Here is a 13,354-nt window from a genome sequence, read left to right as displayed (position 1 = left end):
AAATGGGGAGACATTCTCCCCTATGCCTTTTAAGGTTAACCAAAATCTTAGGACTAACATATGCTTAGCATGGTACCTGGCCGAAGGTGGGTACTCAGTAGGTGTGAATTCTTTCCCTCCTGGCCGGGCTCTGGAAACACACCCCTCCCTGCACTGTCCTCTCTCCCTCTCTAGGCCGCATCTATGATGGGAAGGTGTACATAGGACTGTGCAACTTCGTGGAGCGGTGGGACCAGCTCACCATCTCCCAGCGCAAGGGGCTGAACTATCGGTATCACCTGGGTTGTAACTGCAAGGTAAGCCCTGGGAGAGGAAGGTCAGGGGTGGGAGGTATGGGGTGCTGGCTCACCACCCCAGAAATATCAGCTCTTGCTCTGTTGGACTCTGGGCCCTTCTGCTGGGAAGGGAGTGAGTGTGGGGCCCGGGCAGAGGGGCAGGTCTGAGCAGGGGTGGTGAGGAATGTTGCTCCCAGGCCGAGGAGCAAAGAGGGAGAGAGAAGAATGTCATCTGCTCTAATCTGCTGCCTCCCTGCTGCCCACTGGGCAGCTGCTGGGACACGAGGGCTCTTCAGCGTCCCTGGCCCCTCCCTTGGCTCAAGTTGGTGGCAGGTACAACAGGGTCCTGACACTGGCAGGTCCCGCCAGGTAGTCCCAAGTGTGCTCACTCAAGCAGCTGACTCACCGGTGGCTCCCGCCCCTGGTGAGAGAGCTAGCTCAGGAGCACCGACACCACACGTCACAGAAGGTGACTCTTCAGCGAGGCCCAACTCCTTGGCCCAAGCACAGGGACAGGGCACACGGCCTTCCTGCCGCGGGAAGGAGCTGGGCTGTTTTCTCACACCCACTCAGCGGTTTTTATTACTATTATCCCCATTTTGCAGATGAGGAAATAGAGGCTCAGAGACCTTAAGTAACAAGCTGTAGGTCACACAGCTCCTTAAGTCTGATTTCCAGTGCAGGGCAGCTGTACTCCAAAGTTTATGCTTTACCCTTTCTAATTCCTCAGTTCCCTACTACAGCTGAGATCACTCATCCTTGCTGGTTACCATGTGAGAAGGAAAAGCCCTCTCAAATGTGTAATTCTACCACTTTCTGGCTGTGTGACCTGGCTGTGCGGTTAAGTTACTGAGCCTGTCTGAGCCTCTATTTCCTTATCCGAAAAGGCAGATATATCTGTTAAGAGAATTGAAGGGAATGACAGAGCAGCCCTAAGCAGAAGGTCTGGCACACAGGAGACGCGCAGTCAGTGTCAGCAAGTATCACTTATGTTATTTTCACCAAGGGGCTGGTGTGGCAGGGCTCCCCCTGCACTGGTCCCGGGTTCTGGATCCAGACTCAGGCACGCACCAGGCCGGCCAGGGTCCACCACGGCCGAGTCTCTCAACCGCTGGCTGTTATCTCATTGCAGATCAAGTCCTGCTACTACCTGCCTTGCTTCGTGAGCTCCAACAATGAGTGTCTCTGGACCGACATGCTCTCGAATTTCGGCTCCCCTGGCTACCAGTCCAAACACTACGCCTGCATCCGGCAGAAGGGCGGCTACTGCAGCTGGTACCGAGGATGGGCCCCCCCAGACAAAAGCATCATCAATGCCACAGACCCCTGAGCACCAGCCCCTGCCCCGCCTCACCTCCCTCCCTTCCCGCCGAGCTTCCCTTGGACACTAACTCTTCCCAAATGATGACAATGAAATTAGTGCCTGTTCTCTCGCAAATTTAGCACTTCGAACACTTCAAGTCTGTGCTGTCATATGCAGTTTATTCGGAAACATCCTCCTGGCCCCACCCCGCCCCTTCTTTTTGGTTTTTGACATCACCTATTTCCGCCTGGAAATTTTTGGTGCCATGCCAGAGAGAATGAGGGATGTATTCTCCTCTTCTTCATGGTAACATAATCTATATTTTTTTAGGAAAACAAAAATCAAAAAATTACCCTATTCAGGCATTGTGACACTTACTCCGCTTTCTTCTCCCCCTCCTGCTCATCTCCTGGACCCTCTCCCCTCTGCCTTTCTCCACTTGAGCACATAGAGGACACAGACAACGATGCTGCTGAAAGGCCAGCTGTTTCAGTCAAAGGTAGCAACTGGTAGCAAGGTCTGCAGATCTTCTGCACCAAGGAGGTGCTACTGCATGTCCCAGCCAGACTGTGTGTCTGTGTCTCTCTCGTGCACGAGTGGGAGAGGGAAGGAAGGAACTATAAGAGGTCTGAGATGATGCAGCACACACACACTCCCCCCAGCCCAGCGATGCTTGGGTTGACCAGATGTTTCTGAGTCTGGAGCAAGCAGCCGGACCAGAGTCATAGAACTTTCTTAGTTGGTGAGGACTTAAAACATCTGCCTGAGGTCAGGAGGCAGTTTGCCTGCCTCGTGCAAAAGCTCAGGTGAAAGGCTGAGTTGAAGGTCTTTCTTCTCCCTGACTCCCCCAAGGTTTCCTCCTGGAAAACTCCGTGGTAGATTTGGCCAGGAGCTTGCCCTTCTGTAAATTGGAGAAACACACGCACCGTACACTATCCACAGGTATAGTCAAGTAGACTTGGGTAGAGAATACTATTTCCAAAGTAGTGTTTAGCTCACCTAGGGGGATGTGTTTGTATACACATTTGCATATACCCACACGAGGACATAAGCTGATTTTTTTACAGGACACAGAATTCTGTTCAATGCTGTTAAATACACCAATAGTTTAATCTCTTCTATTTTGTTGTTGTTGCTTGTTTGAAGAAAATCATGACATTCCAAGTTGACTTTTTTTAAAACAAAATTTAATTAAAATTTGAAATTCTGAACACCCTCAGCATTCCTCTAACCGGGGTCTCCTGACCTCTGTCCCTCTCCTTTTCTCCTGCTTCATGTTCGGGGCCTTCATGTAACTGCCTTCCTGGCTGGGCTCAGATGGGGGGCGAGAGTTAGTGTGGGTCAGGGGCCTGGGCACAGGAGGGGAAGCTGCCGAGTGCCATCATGTGTCATGCCAAGGCCAGATGGCCACCTCTCCCGGGTTTGGGGACAGCTTGGTTCTCTTTCTCCAGCTCACTGGTGGGTGAATACCACCTCCTGAGGTCCTTACCTCATGGATTCCAATCGATGGTCACTGGGGAAGCCCGACTCTGCAATCAGCTGGAGGGGTTTTTGGTGTTTTTTTTTGAAATAAAACTATAATATAAATTCTCCAATTAAATAAAATTATTTTAAGTTTTAGTGCTGAAAACGAGATGCTGAGAGTAGGAGATCATGTCTATTTCACAGAATTGGGGATGGTAGGATGGTGACATTTAACACGACTGCTCTCTTTTTTCAGATTATGGATATTTATCCTCTATTAGTATTTGTATCTTCAGTTCATTCCGCTTTAGGAAACAGAGCTGCCAATTTAAACAGGAGACAAAACAGAAGCAGACTATACATTGTAATAATGTCTCGCACGTACACACAAATGCCCAGGCAGGGTGTTTGGCAGAATCCCCGAGCGGGAAGGCGGTGAAGGCATCTGGTTTCCTTGGGACTGATTCCATTCCCTCGTCCCTTTGCCCTTGTGGCCACGACATGTGGCACGAGGGAAACAGGAGGCTTTGCCATCTCCATGGGGCAGTGTGAGCAGGAGCAGCAGAGGTCCGCAGGCCAGTGGCTTTTAAGGGGTAAGCCCTAGACTTGGTGTTTTTAAGATGTTCTTTCAACCTCAAAGTCTTACAAGGTGGCACCCCTAATCCAACCCGTACAAGCGCCCTCCCGTGGTCAGACATCAGCCTCTCCTCCATGGGGCAGCTGACCATTCTCGGTCCCTGGTGGAGTCACCTCCACACACACAGCAGGGACTTGGGGTGAGGCCGGAGCACGAGCCACCTGAAGTTTCCCTGCAGATAAGCTGGTGGAGCCACAGGCCCATCTGCCAGGCCCTGGCGAGGAGAACAGCAGGTCCTCGGCGACGGAGGGTCCTTTGCAAAGCGGTGTTGTCAGAGGGCGGTTTTTGAGCTTTCTATAAGCTATAGCTTTGTTTATTTCACCTGTTCACTTCCTGTATAATTTAAAGTCATTATGTAGCTGAGACACTTCTGTATTTCAATCATATTGTGAACGTTTTATTTTGCTAAATCTTGTGTCATGTGTAGGCTGTAATATGTGTACATTGTGTTTAAGAGAAAAAAAAATTGAAACCCACATGCCACCATTTTCCTGAATCAAATTCTACAGTGGAACGAGGGTAAACACTTCTCTTGTCTGGGCAGCTGGACTGGCGAACTGGGGGAACTACAAGGAGCTAGCACTTGAGACGCCTCCAGCCTCCTCCTGTCAGCATCCCTGTGCTTTCTGGAGCAGGTGGAAGGCTGGTGGGAGAAACCAGCAAGGACATCCACGTTCTTGTGCTGTATCAACTGGCCCCCAGCAGTCTGCTGGTCATTCCCATTCCTTTGCTCCCGTACTCCCTGTGCCCATCCGGTTGGGAAGCCATGATTTCTCCGAAAAATTCCAGGCCATGAGACCTGTAATTCAAGATCTCTTGGCCTCCCCCTGGCCATCTCTTCTGCCTCCGTCTCCAGGAAGCACACACCTAGGCTCTGTTTCTCAGGTCAGTGCTCCATCGGGCAGGGTGGATAGTACTGGGAGACCCACCCAGCCCCAGACCTAAACAGTGGTCAAGCTACAGCCCATGAGCACCATTTCCATGCCACCGTTCTTGAGCACTTCAAGACATAAATGATGTATAGGGGCAGCTGTGTCTCAGAGACACCAAGGGAAATGAGACCCTTCCAGCCCCAGCCCACCATCCTGTGCTTGACGGTGGCCAGTATGGGTTACCCTAAGATGACACCCAAGTGTTTTGCTCCTGGCTGCCTAAAATAAAAATGTCACCAAGACAGTTTTACACAAGAAAAAGACTTTGAAGATCTGATGGCAAAAGCAAAACAAAATGGAGACAAATAGGAGACACAGAGTTCAACAGCCACCTAAATGGCTCTTGAGAGGTATGAGAAGGGGAATAACTTAGAGACCAGGATTCATGCTCTGAGGGGCCTTGTAGACTTTCCTGCACCCCCACCTTCCCCCTTAGCCAGTCTGCTGTCCTGAGACCCAGAAGTGATGGAGAGACACCAACCAGAGGAAACCCTGTCTAGAAGGAATGTATTTGTTGCTAAATTTTGTAGCACTGTTTACAGTTTTCCTCCATGTTATTTATGAATTTTATATTCCGTGAATGTATATTGTCTTGTAATGTTGCATAATGTTCACTTTTTATAGTGTGTCCTTGATTCTAAACAGTAAAGTGGTTTTATTTCTATCACACACCTGCAGTCTCTGGCCTCCTTGTGTCCTGACGGCCGTCGGGGGTGACACAGACCACAGAGGGCCCTGGGAGCTGCTGTGTCCTGCCCGTCCCGCCTCCAGGCCCGTGCACACGCCCCTCACTCACTCACTCCCACAGCTCGGACCCGCCCTGCCCCAGTCCTTTCCCAGGCAGGGGGGACTTCTGGGGAGGCATCTTAGATTTCCTCCAGGATGCTAATCCAGCCCTGACCTTGTTCCCTGATTCTATGGCCAGAGATCTCCGTAGTTCTATGGAACCTGGGTCTTTATCTAATTACCCGTTAGTGGTACAGGTACTCCCAGACTGGAGCCCTGACTTGGCCTTCCCTGTTTTCTCCCCAAGAGGCTCAGCCGAGTGGAAGTGGGAAGGGGAAGGCTGTACACAGTGGTCCTTGATGCCAAATGCCTGCCTGCAGTTCCAAGTGTGGCTCAGCCTAGCCGGGGAATGCCAGGAACTCAGGAGGCCTCCCAACAGATGGCAAAGCCCTCCCAGAGCTTAGGGCTGGCTTGGCACCCTCAGTCGGTTTGGCTGGCTGTAGACCCTTCACCCAGCGTTCATCCCATTGTGCACGATGTTTCCGGGGATAGCTTTGCCCTTACTTTAAACCCATTCTTCGAGCACCTATCGTATGTCAGGCACAGCACACTGTACACATGATTTCATCAAACCTCAACAAACCCAGTGAGGTTGTTCCACTATCATCCATGGTTTTCAGTGATGGAAGCTGAGGCTCATGGAGGTTTATTCACTACCCAAGCTCTACCAGTAGTTAGGCAGAACTAGGACTCAAACTCAGGCTGGTTTGATGATAAACCCTCAGTTTTCTCCAGTGTTCACACTTTGCTGGAATATGCCTGGTTCCACATGCCCTTCTATTCCAGCCAGCACATCCAGGATTCTATGACTCTCACGGGATCAGATATAAGTGAAAGACAATCAATGGAGGGCTACTCCATCCGGTTAGACTGCTCCCACCTGGAGCCTGCACCGTACCCATCAGTGTCTCCAAACAGGACTGTCCAGCTCCGTAGCTGAGCTTGGAATTCTACACACAGGCTACTGTCTCCAGCTAGTATAATCAGAAAACCTATTGACTATCCTGTTTCCAAGGCACGTGTGGGGCTGCAGCCCTGTATTCCCTTGACTGCCTTAAGTAGACCACCAACCATGCAAGCAGGCACGTCACTGGCTGTTTCCAGCTGCCCGGGACACTTCCAACCAGCTTCTAGCTGTGGGATGGAGAGCTCTCCAACCCACTCAGAAAGACAGCAGCCGCTCTCACCCAGCTACCCGCCACATGGCAGGCTATACCACATACTCCAAGGTAAGCTCCAACCACTTCCCAGAGACAACCACAGATATATTCAAAAGTTAGAAATGTGAAGAGGACACACAAGGAAACCCCTTCAACAATCAATGCAAATCAAATATTACTGCTTTTATTCAAATAAGCGTAGAAACCAAGTCTGGCACAGGCTCAAATGAAATAACATCCTACATGTGAAACTTCTTTTACCTTTATGATCAATCAACGTTTGGCTCCAACATGCTAGTGCAAGTTGTCCCCTTGTTGGCTGAAAATTCCCGATGTCCCAAGGAATTCTGCCCACCTTTGTCATTCGTCCCACTGCCTCAGATTTCACCTGGAGAGGTGCCTCTGTCCTTAGCAAAGCCAGGCATTCCCACGAGATGTCGCGATTCTTCCTCAGAGCTTCAGCAGTCAGCGAGAAGCCCCTGAGCCCACCTCCTCCATTCAAATGGACCAAGAACAAAAACACCTGTGTTTGTTCCAGATCATGCCAATAAACAGAGTAAACAAGGGCACTCACCATTGGCTTATGGTTGGGGAAAAACGTTTGCTCCACAAGCGGGAACTTCTCAGGACCCAGGCAATGGAAGATCTTAATGAGCTGAGAAAACTAGGTCAGAAGAGGAGAGAACATTGGTCAACACTTGTTACCTAGAATGGCAGCACCTCCCCCTCGATCCCAGGCCTCGAGCCTCTGACTCTTCTGAGCGGTAGTAGCTACAGCAGCTGACCTCTGCCTCTGGGGGAAAGGCCAGAGCCCTTGGCTGGAGATCCATCCTCTCCATCATCTGGCTGCATCAGCCCCTTCATTCCTGCCAGGCCCACTGAGTTCAGCTCAATGACTTTTAGTGAGCATTTCCTACACCCTCGGCATTTCATACAGGCACAACCTGCTCTTGTTCATGCCATGTCCTCTGCCTGCCATTCCCTTCTTTCTGGAGAGGCATATTGCATAGCAGGTATGACATAGACTCTGGGTTCAAATTTTTGCTCCATAACTTACTATCTGAGTAGCCTGGAAAAGTGCCTTTAGGGGTCTGAGCTTCAGTTTCCTCATTTGCAAGTGGAGAAAACAAGAGATTCAAACTCACAGGATTGTTGTAAGGATTAAATATGCAATGTATTAGAGGGATTTAAGAATATTTAGGGGAACCCTGGCTGGTGTGGCTCAGTGGATTGAGCACTGGCCTATGAACCAAAGCGTTGCCGGTTCGATTCCCAATCAGAGCACATGCCTGGGTTGTGGGTCAGGTCCCCAGTAGGGGGCATGTGAGGGGCAACCACACATTGGTGTCTCTCTCCCTCTTTCTCCCTCCATTCCCCTTTCTCTAAAAATAAATAAATAAAATCTTTAAAAAAATGCCTCAATTTCTGAATATTGACTTTAAAAAAAGATTATTTAGAGGAGTAGAGTGGTGGTATTTTAGGAAAAGCCTCCCTTACAGGTAACATTTAAATGGAGACTCAGATAAATCAAGTGAATGACTGAGACTGAGGGATAGAAGGTCGGGGAACTAAAGTCTTGGGGGTTGCAAAGAGGGCTTCAAGTTCTGGTTTCAGCAGCTCACTAGCTATGTGACTCTGAGTGAGCTCCTGTGTTCTGAAACTGAGCTTCTTTTTCTGTACAATGGAGTAATAAGCCCACTTCACATGTTAACAATAGATTGACAACACAATTTTTGGGCAATTACTAAGCGCTCCATAAATAGTGCCTACTGTTAAAAACAATAATATGATAGAATATTAGTAAGCACAGTACAGTACTGCCTCTTACTACTAATATCATTATAAGATACCACTGTATCATAATATACTGCCATATAATATTCATTAGGCAATAATTACATGAAGGGAACTGGGACCCAAGTTGCTTATCCAGGTGCTTAAAAAAGACTCTTTTCATTTCCGAGGTCTCCACGCTGGGGAGGAGGCCCGTTTCAGGGCTGGGAGGTCCTGCCACTGCCCCCACTTGGTTCCAGGTCAGCCTGGCCCGTCACCTACCACCCAGGGCTTGCTGCAGAAGTTGTAGACGGAGTAGAGGGAGTTGACGGCAGGCAGCCCACCGTACTGGAGGCCGATGACCAGGCTGCGGTAGTCTTCGCCCAGGGCCATGCTGTAGGCGTGCTGGCGCACCAGGATGAAGTCCGGCTTGAAGGATCTGCCAAGAGAGGGGACGACAGCGGTGCTACCAAGCCATGCAGAGCTGAACACCAGGGCATCGGCCGCAGCCCACTGGGGAGAGCACTGGCCCGGCGCGGTCACTGCCCACGGGGAGCCCTCAGTTCAGAAGGGCGATGGGGTGGGGGACGTGTGGATGAGGAGGGTCAGTTCCAAGCATCAAGTCAAATGACTGACAACAACTCTCACTTTCTTGTGTTTCTTTCGTAGGCTGTTTCCTTTGTAAGTGGCAGGGCCGGGTCTGAGTAGCTTTGTGGCTCTGGTTCTCAACCCCCTGCACAGAATGGCTCCCCTCCCGCATATGCCAAGTGCGTCTTGTCCCTTTCAAGGAAACAGCAAGAGCGCGGATGCGATGGCCGAGCACGTGCCGAGGTCCCTCTGGGGACGCAGTCCTGAGTAGTGCTCACCAGCGCCCCGGGTGAGGTCAGGACTGTATATATCCCCGTTTTACAGACGGGAACACCACAGCTCACAGAGGTTATGCATTTCCCCCCGTTACAAAGCCAGGAAGCAGGACAGCCACGTTTGAACTCGGGCCATCTGGGTCCAGGTCCATACACTTTCCCTCCAGTGCAAGGCGCCAGGTGGATCGACACATTGTTTCACTCCTGCTGCCCAGGATCCATCTGTTTCTGGACTCCTCAAAGTCACACGAGAAAGTCAGCCTCACAGTAGGTGGCTCACACTCCGAATGCTATGACCCACTTAGCTCCTCCCGAGTCAGACACTTAGCCTCAAATAAACCGTCTCTTTAAAATAATTCAGAGGTAAATTAAAGTAACTCTCACAGGGAAAGGACTTGCCTCCACGGAAGACACGGTAAAGAATGTGCTACGTGTGCAGATGCTTCTCACATAGCCGTGGGCCTGGGGCCTGCTGTGCACCCCGCGGCCTGCTGTGCACCCCGGGGCCTGGCGCCATGGACCCAGGGGCATAGTAAGTACATGTTGAAGGAGTGATTGATATACATGAACATCACCTCCTTGTCCCCCTGGGAAATGGCAAGCATCTCCCCAGGCAAGGTGTAACTCATCCCCAGGTGGCCAGGTGGACTGTGACACACAGGTATGGCTTACGCTGCACTCATGGAAACAGTCAATCATGTCACTCTGGCTAGGACTGGGGGAGGGACGTGGAGCTGGAATTATTATGCCTATGCCCTTACTGCATTCTTAGAATGGAACCATTTTCCCATGTACTTTACATATGGGGAAACTGAGGCCTGTAGCAAGGCAGTAATGTGCACCAGGTGGTCCTGTAAGGTTACAATGGAGCTGAAAACTCCCTGTCCTCTAGTAACACTGTAGCTGGCATGACACAGCAGCCAGCAGGGCACAGTAACTTGAATGGCACTGCAGCTGGTTTGATGTGCACAGGGTCCTCCCTGACAGTCTAGGGTACGAGGACTTGCCCGGAATGCAGAGAAATTAGTGACTCCAACCAGGTGACCTGTGGCATGCAGTTCCTCCCCCATACCCAGCACCCCGACTTCTCTAGCCATGTCCTTCATGTCACTCAAACCTCTGAGGATGTAGCCCCCAGCTCTTACCAGGCCCTGACAGTGGGCCAAGCACCCTGGTGGGTGGCGGAGACCCAGAGATGAGTGGGACATGGCCCCTTTGTTCAGGAGACCCACAATCCAAGAGAAGCTGGGTGCAATACTAAAGGATAGGAATTTGCTAAGTGGACAAATGAGTAAGCATGTGAAGTAACAGAGGCACGTACAAGGTGCTAAGGTGGCCCCAGCGTGTACTCAACTCTTTCTGGGGAGGTGGGGGTGGATGAGTGTGTACTGGAAGGCGTGGGTCTTGAAAGAAAAGGAGGTCTTGCTGGTATTCCAGGTGGAAGGAACAGCACCTGCTACTGAATGGGTGGACCTTGTACTGGGGGGCGGAGTGGACTGTGCTGGTTTTGTTAAACATGCTTGATACCCACTTTTCTTTTTTTTTTTTTTTTAAACACAGCCCATGATAAAACCCTCTCTAGTCAGAGAACCACCTTCCCCTGGACAGGAACAGGTCCAGGGACTACATCTCTGATCTGAGGGGCCCATCAGAACCCTTCTTGAGTGCGGGGAGAGAGGCGTGGCCAGGTAAGCCACGGTGATCAAGAGCATTTTCTTGCTACATCTGTGACGTGGCCTCATCTGCGACAGAAGTGCCATGAGGAACAAAGACAAGGAGGGAGAATCCCTGAAGCCTGCTGAGGCTGACACCAGTGTCACTTTTATCTTCTGAAGCATCTGAGCTACTAAGCTCCCGTTTTCGCCCACACTAGTTGAATGGGGACTGTTGCTCCCCATCCCCATGGCGCTGACTGATACTGGGAGACAGTGGAAAAATGTACAGTTGTTACATGCAGGAGTGTAAAGTCTGATGAGGTGGCGGCAAGAGATGGGGTTGGGTAAAAAAAAAAAAACAAAGTCCCAACGAGGCTCCCGAATCCCTTCCTGCCCCGTGTCTCCACCGTCCCACGGGGCCCAAGCCCTGTGTCTTTCGTGCCTGGGCAAGAAGGCCTCCTTCAATCCCACACAAGTCGGCACGTCCTGGCTGCGGGCTCTGCCTGGGTTTTCTGGTTCTTTCGGCTTTAGACTTACTATGAGCTATGTTATTTGGGTTTCTGCCCCCAGGTCTTTCTCAGAAGTGGCTTTTGGCACTGGCGAGGAAATCAAGGACAACCCGCAATTAAATGGTGGAGACGGGACAGGTGATGCATTGCTGGGAGATTATTGGGGGCTCCAGGCAGCGTCAGGAGGCGGGGGGCCAAAGGCAGGGTGACTTTTAACCGTCGGAGAGGTGTAATAATTCCCTCCAGTAGGCGGAAGCCCGTGAGGACAAGACAAGATCTTGGCTGGGCTGTGCCTCAGACCTAAGTTAATCAGTAGAGAAGCCTCATTCTTCTTGGCCTCCTTGACTGCTGTTCTGTAACTGTCCCTTGTTCCTCAAGAGCCGAGTGGACAAAGGGAGATGATAATGCTCCTGTTTTGGTCACGTGCTGACCTGTCACACCCAGGCCTGACCCCAGCTCTGCCTGGGAGGGCTCCAGACTGTGTGACATGTGCATCTGACCCACCAGCAGAGAGACTGCAGGTTTCCTCTTCGCTGTCTCCATACTCCTCACAAGCCTTCCCCAAGCCCCTCTACCTCTGCAGATTCAATCTCGGTACGGATCTGGGAAGAGGAGGCTAAGAGAACTGAGTAGACCAGCAAGACCAGGTGTCCCGAGGAAAGGGGAGATCATAGAAACATTCTCTGTGCCCCTGAAGGCTCATGGACCACCGTGCGGCAGCAAGAACAGAACACAGGAGGTGCGCACACTGTGCGGACAGAAGGGTTTGAATGGGCCGTACGAAAGGACTGTGGGTGCAAGAAGTCAGCCCAGGCTGAAACAAAATTAGATGGATCTGGTGGTGAGTGGACAGCAGGATACTATAGTGGGGCCTGTGGGGCCCACAGGCAGCTGCCACCTGTGTGGTGTGGTGACGGTGGGAAAGGGGCCTGGGACGGACATCTGGGCTCTCTGACAAGCCCCGGGGCCCTCTTTATAAAGTACTAGGATGTTCGCAAAACACAGGCTTGAGTTGCTGGAGGAAGTAGCTTCCTTATCTCCCTGTTCTGTCTCAGAATCTCAGTCTGTTTATCGTGGTCTCTTCCTTCCTGTTCGTTCCGGAGAAGGCGTCCTCGCTATTTCCATTCCATTCCTCCATCACCCTGGGGATCCCACATGCTGTGGGTTGACTTGTGTCCTCCAAAAAGATATGTTGAAATCCTCAGCCCTGTTACCTGCGAGTGTGACCTTTGGTCTTCGCAGCCTTAATCAAGTTAAGACGAAGTCATACTGGAGTAGAGCAAACCCTAATCCAATGACTGGTGTATCTATAAGAAGTGGGACATTCGGACACAGACACGCGGAGAGGAAGAGAAGGACACCACGTGATGAAGGAGGTAAAGGACAGACGTGTCTACATGCCAAGGAACACCAAGGACTGCTGGCAACCATGAGGAGCCGGGAAGAGGCAAGAGAGGACCCCTCCCTAGATCCTTTAGAGAGAGCACAGCCCTGCAAACACCCCGATCTCAGACTTCCAGACTCCAGGACTGTAAGAGAAGAAGTTTCAGTTGTTTAAGTCACCCAGCCCGGGGTTCGTCATTGCAGCGGCCTCGGGAGACAAATACACTGCACACCCCCAATCCTTCCTCTTTCTGGCAGCTTTCGGAACCTTCTGGCTTCCTCTGTTGCTGCGTGTACCCTTCCACGGCCCCCTCCCCACTTCCCAAAACAACAAGCCCAACCCTAACAATAAGAAAACCTTAGCTTCAAGGTTGAAAATGAATCGCTAGTTAAGGAATGCCCATGTTTACAGGAAACATTTAACAAGTCAACACACGGATAACCGTGTGAAGATTCGTTGGGAAGCACGTTCACCTAAATGCTAACCGGGTTGTCTCTCAGGGTAGGATGGGAAATGGGTTGTTCTGTTCTTCTTCAGACTTTGTGTTACTGTGTGCATTTAAAAACAAAAAAAGAAAAGAAAAAAGCACAGGGTGTTTTTACCATCAGGAAAA

General features: G+C 50.9%; 2 protein-coding genes across 2 annotated transcripts in view; one reads left to right on the top strand and one right to left on the bottom strand.

Annotated features, from left to right (window-relative positions):
* The window catches only part of TIMP3 (TIMP metallopeptidase inhibitor 3), a 56,790-nt gene extending 51,510 nt beyond the window's left edge, over positions 1–5,280 (top strand). Inside the window, exons 4-5 of the mRNA XM_045826383.1 lie at positions 175–296; positions 1,408–5,280. Of these exons, the coding sequence (XP_045682339.1) occupies positions 175–296; positions 1,408–1,605 (320 nt within the window). The 3' untranslated portion in view covers positions 1,606–5,280. The remainder of the gene's footprint in view (positions 1–174; positions 297–1,407) is intronic.
* The window catches only part of SYN3 (synapsin III), a 405,562-nt gene that overhangs the window by 260,486 nt on the left and 131,722 nt on the right, over positions 1–13,354 (bottom strand). The window contains exons 5-6 of the mRNA XM_045826382.1: positions 8,613–8,769; positions 7,132–7,221 (exon numbers count right to left, since the gene is read on the bottom strand). Coding sequence (XP_045682338.1) covers positions 7,132–7,221; positions 8,613–8,769 — 247 coding nt within the window. The remainder of the gene's footprint in view (positions 1–7,131; positions 7,222–8,612; positions 8,770–13,354) is intronic.

Source organism: Phyllostomus hastatus, unplaced genomic scaffold (assembly GCF_019186645.2).
Source record: "Phyllostomus hastatus isolate PE091 unplaced genomic scaffold, TTU_PhHast_1.1 phas_scaffold_755, whole genome shotgun sequence".
Classification (NCBI taxonomy): domain Eukaryota; kingdom Metazoa; phylum Chordata; class Mammalia; order Chiroptera; family Phyllostomidae; genus Phyllostomus; species Phyllostomus hastatus.
This window is presented reverse-complemented; position numbering and strand designations above follow the sequence as displayed.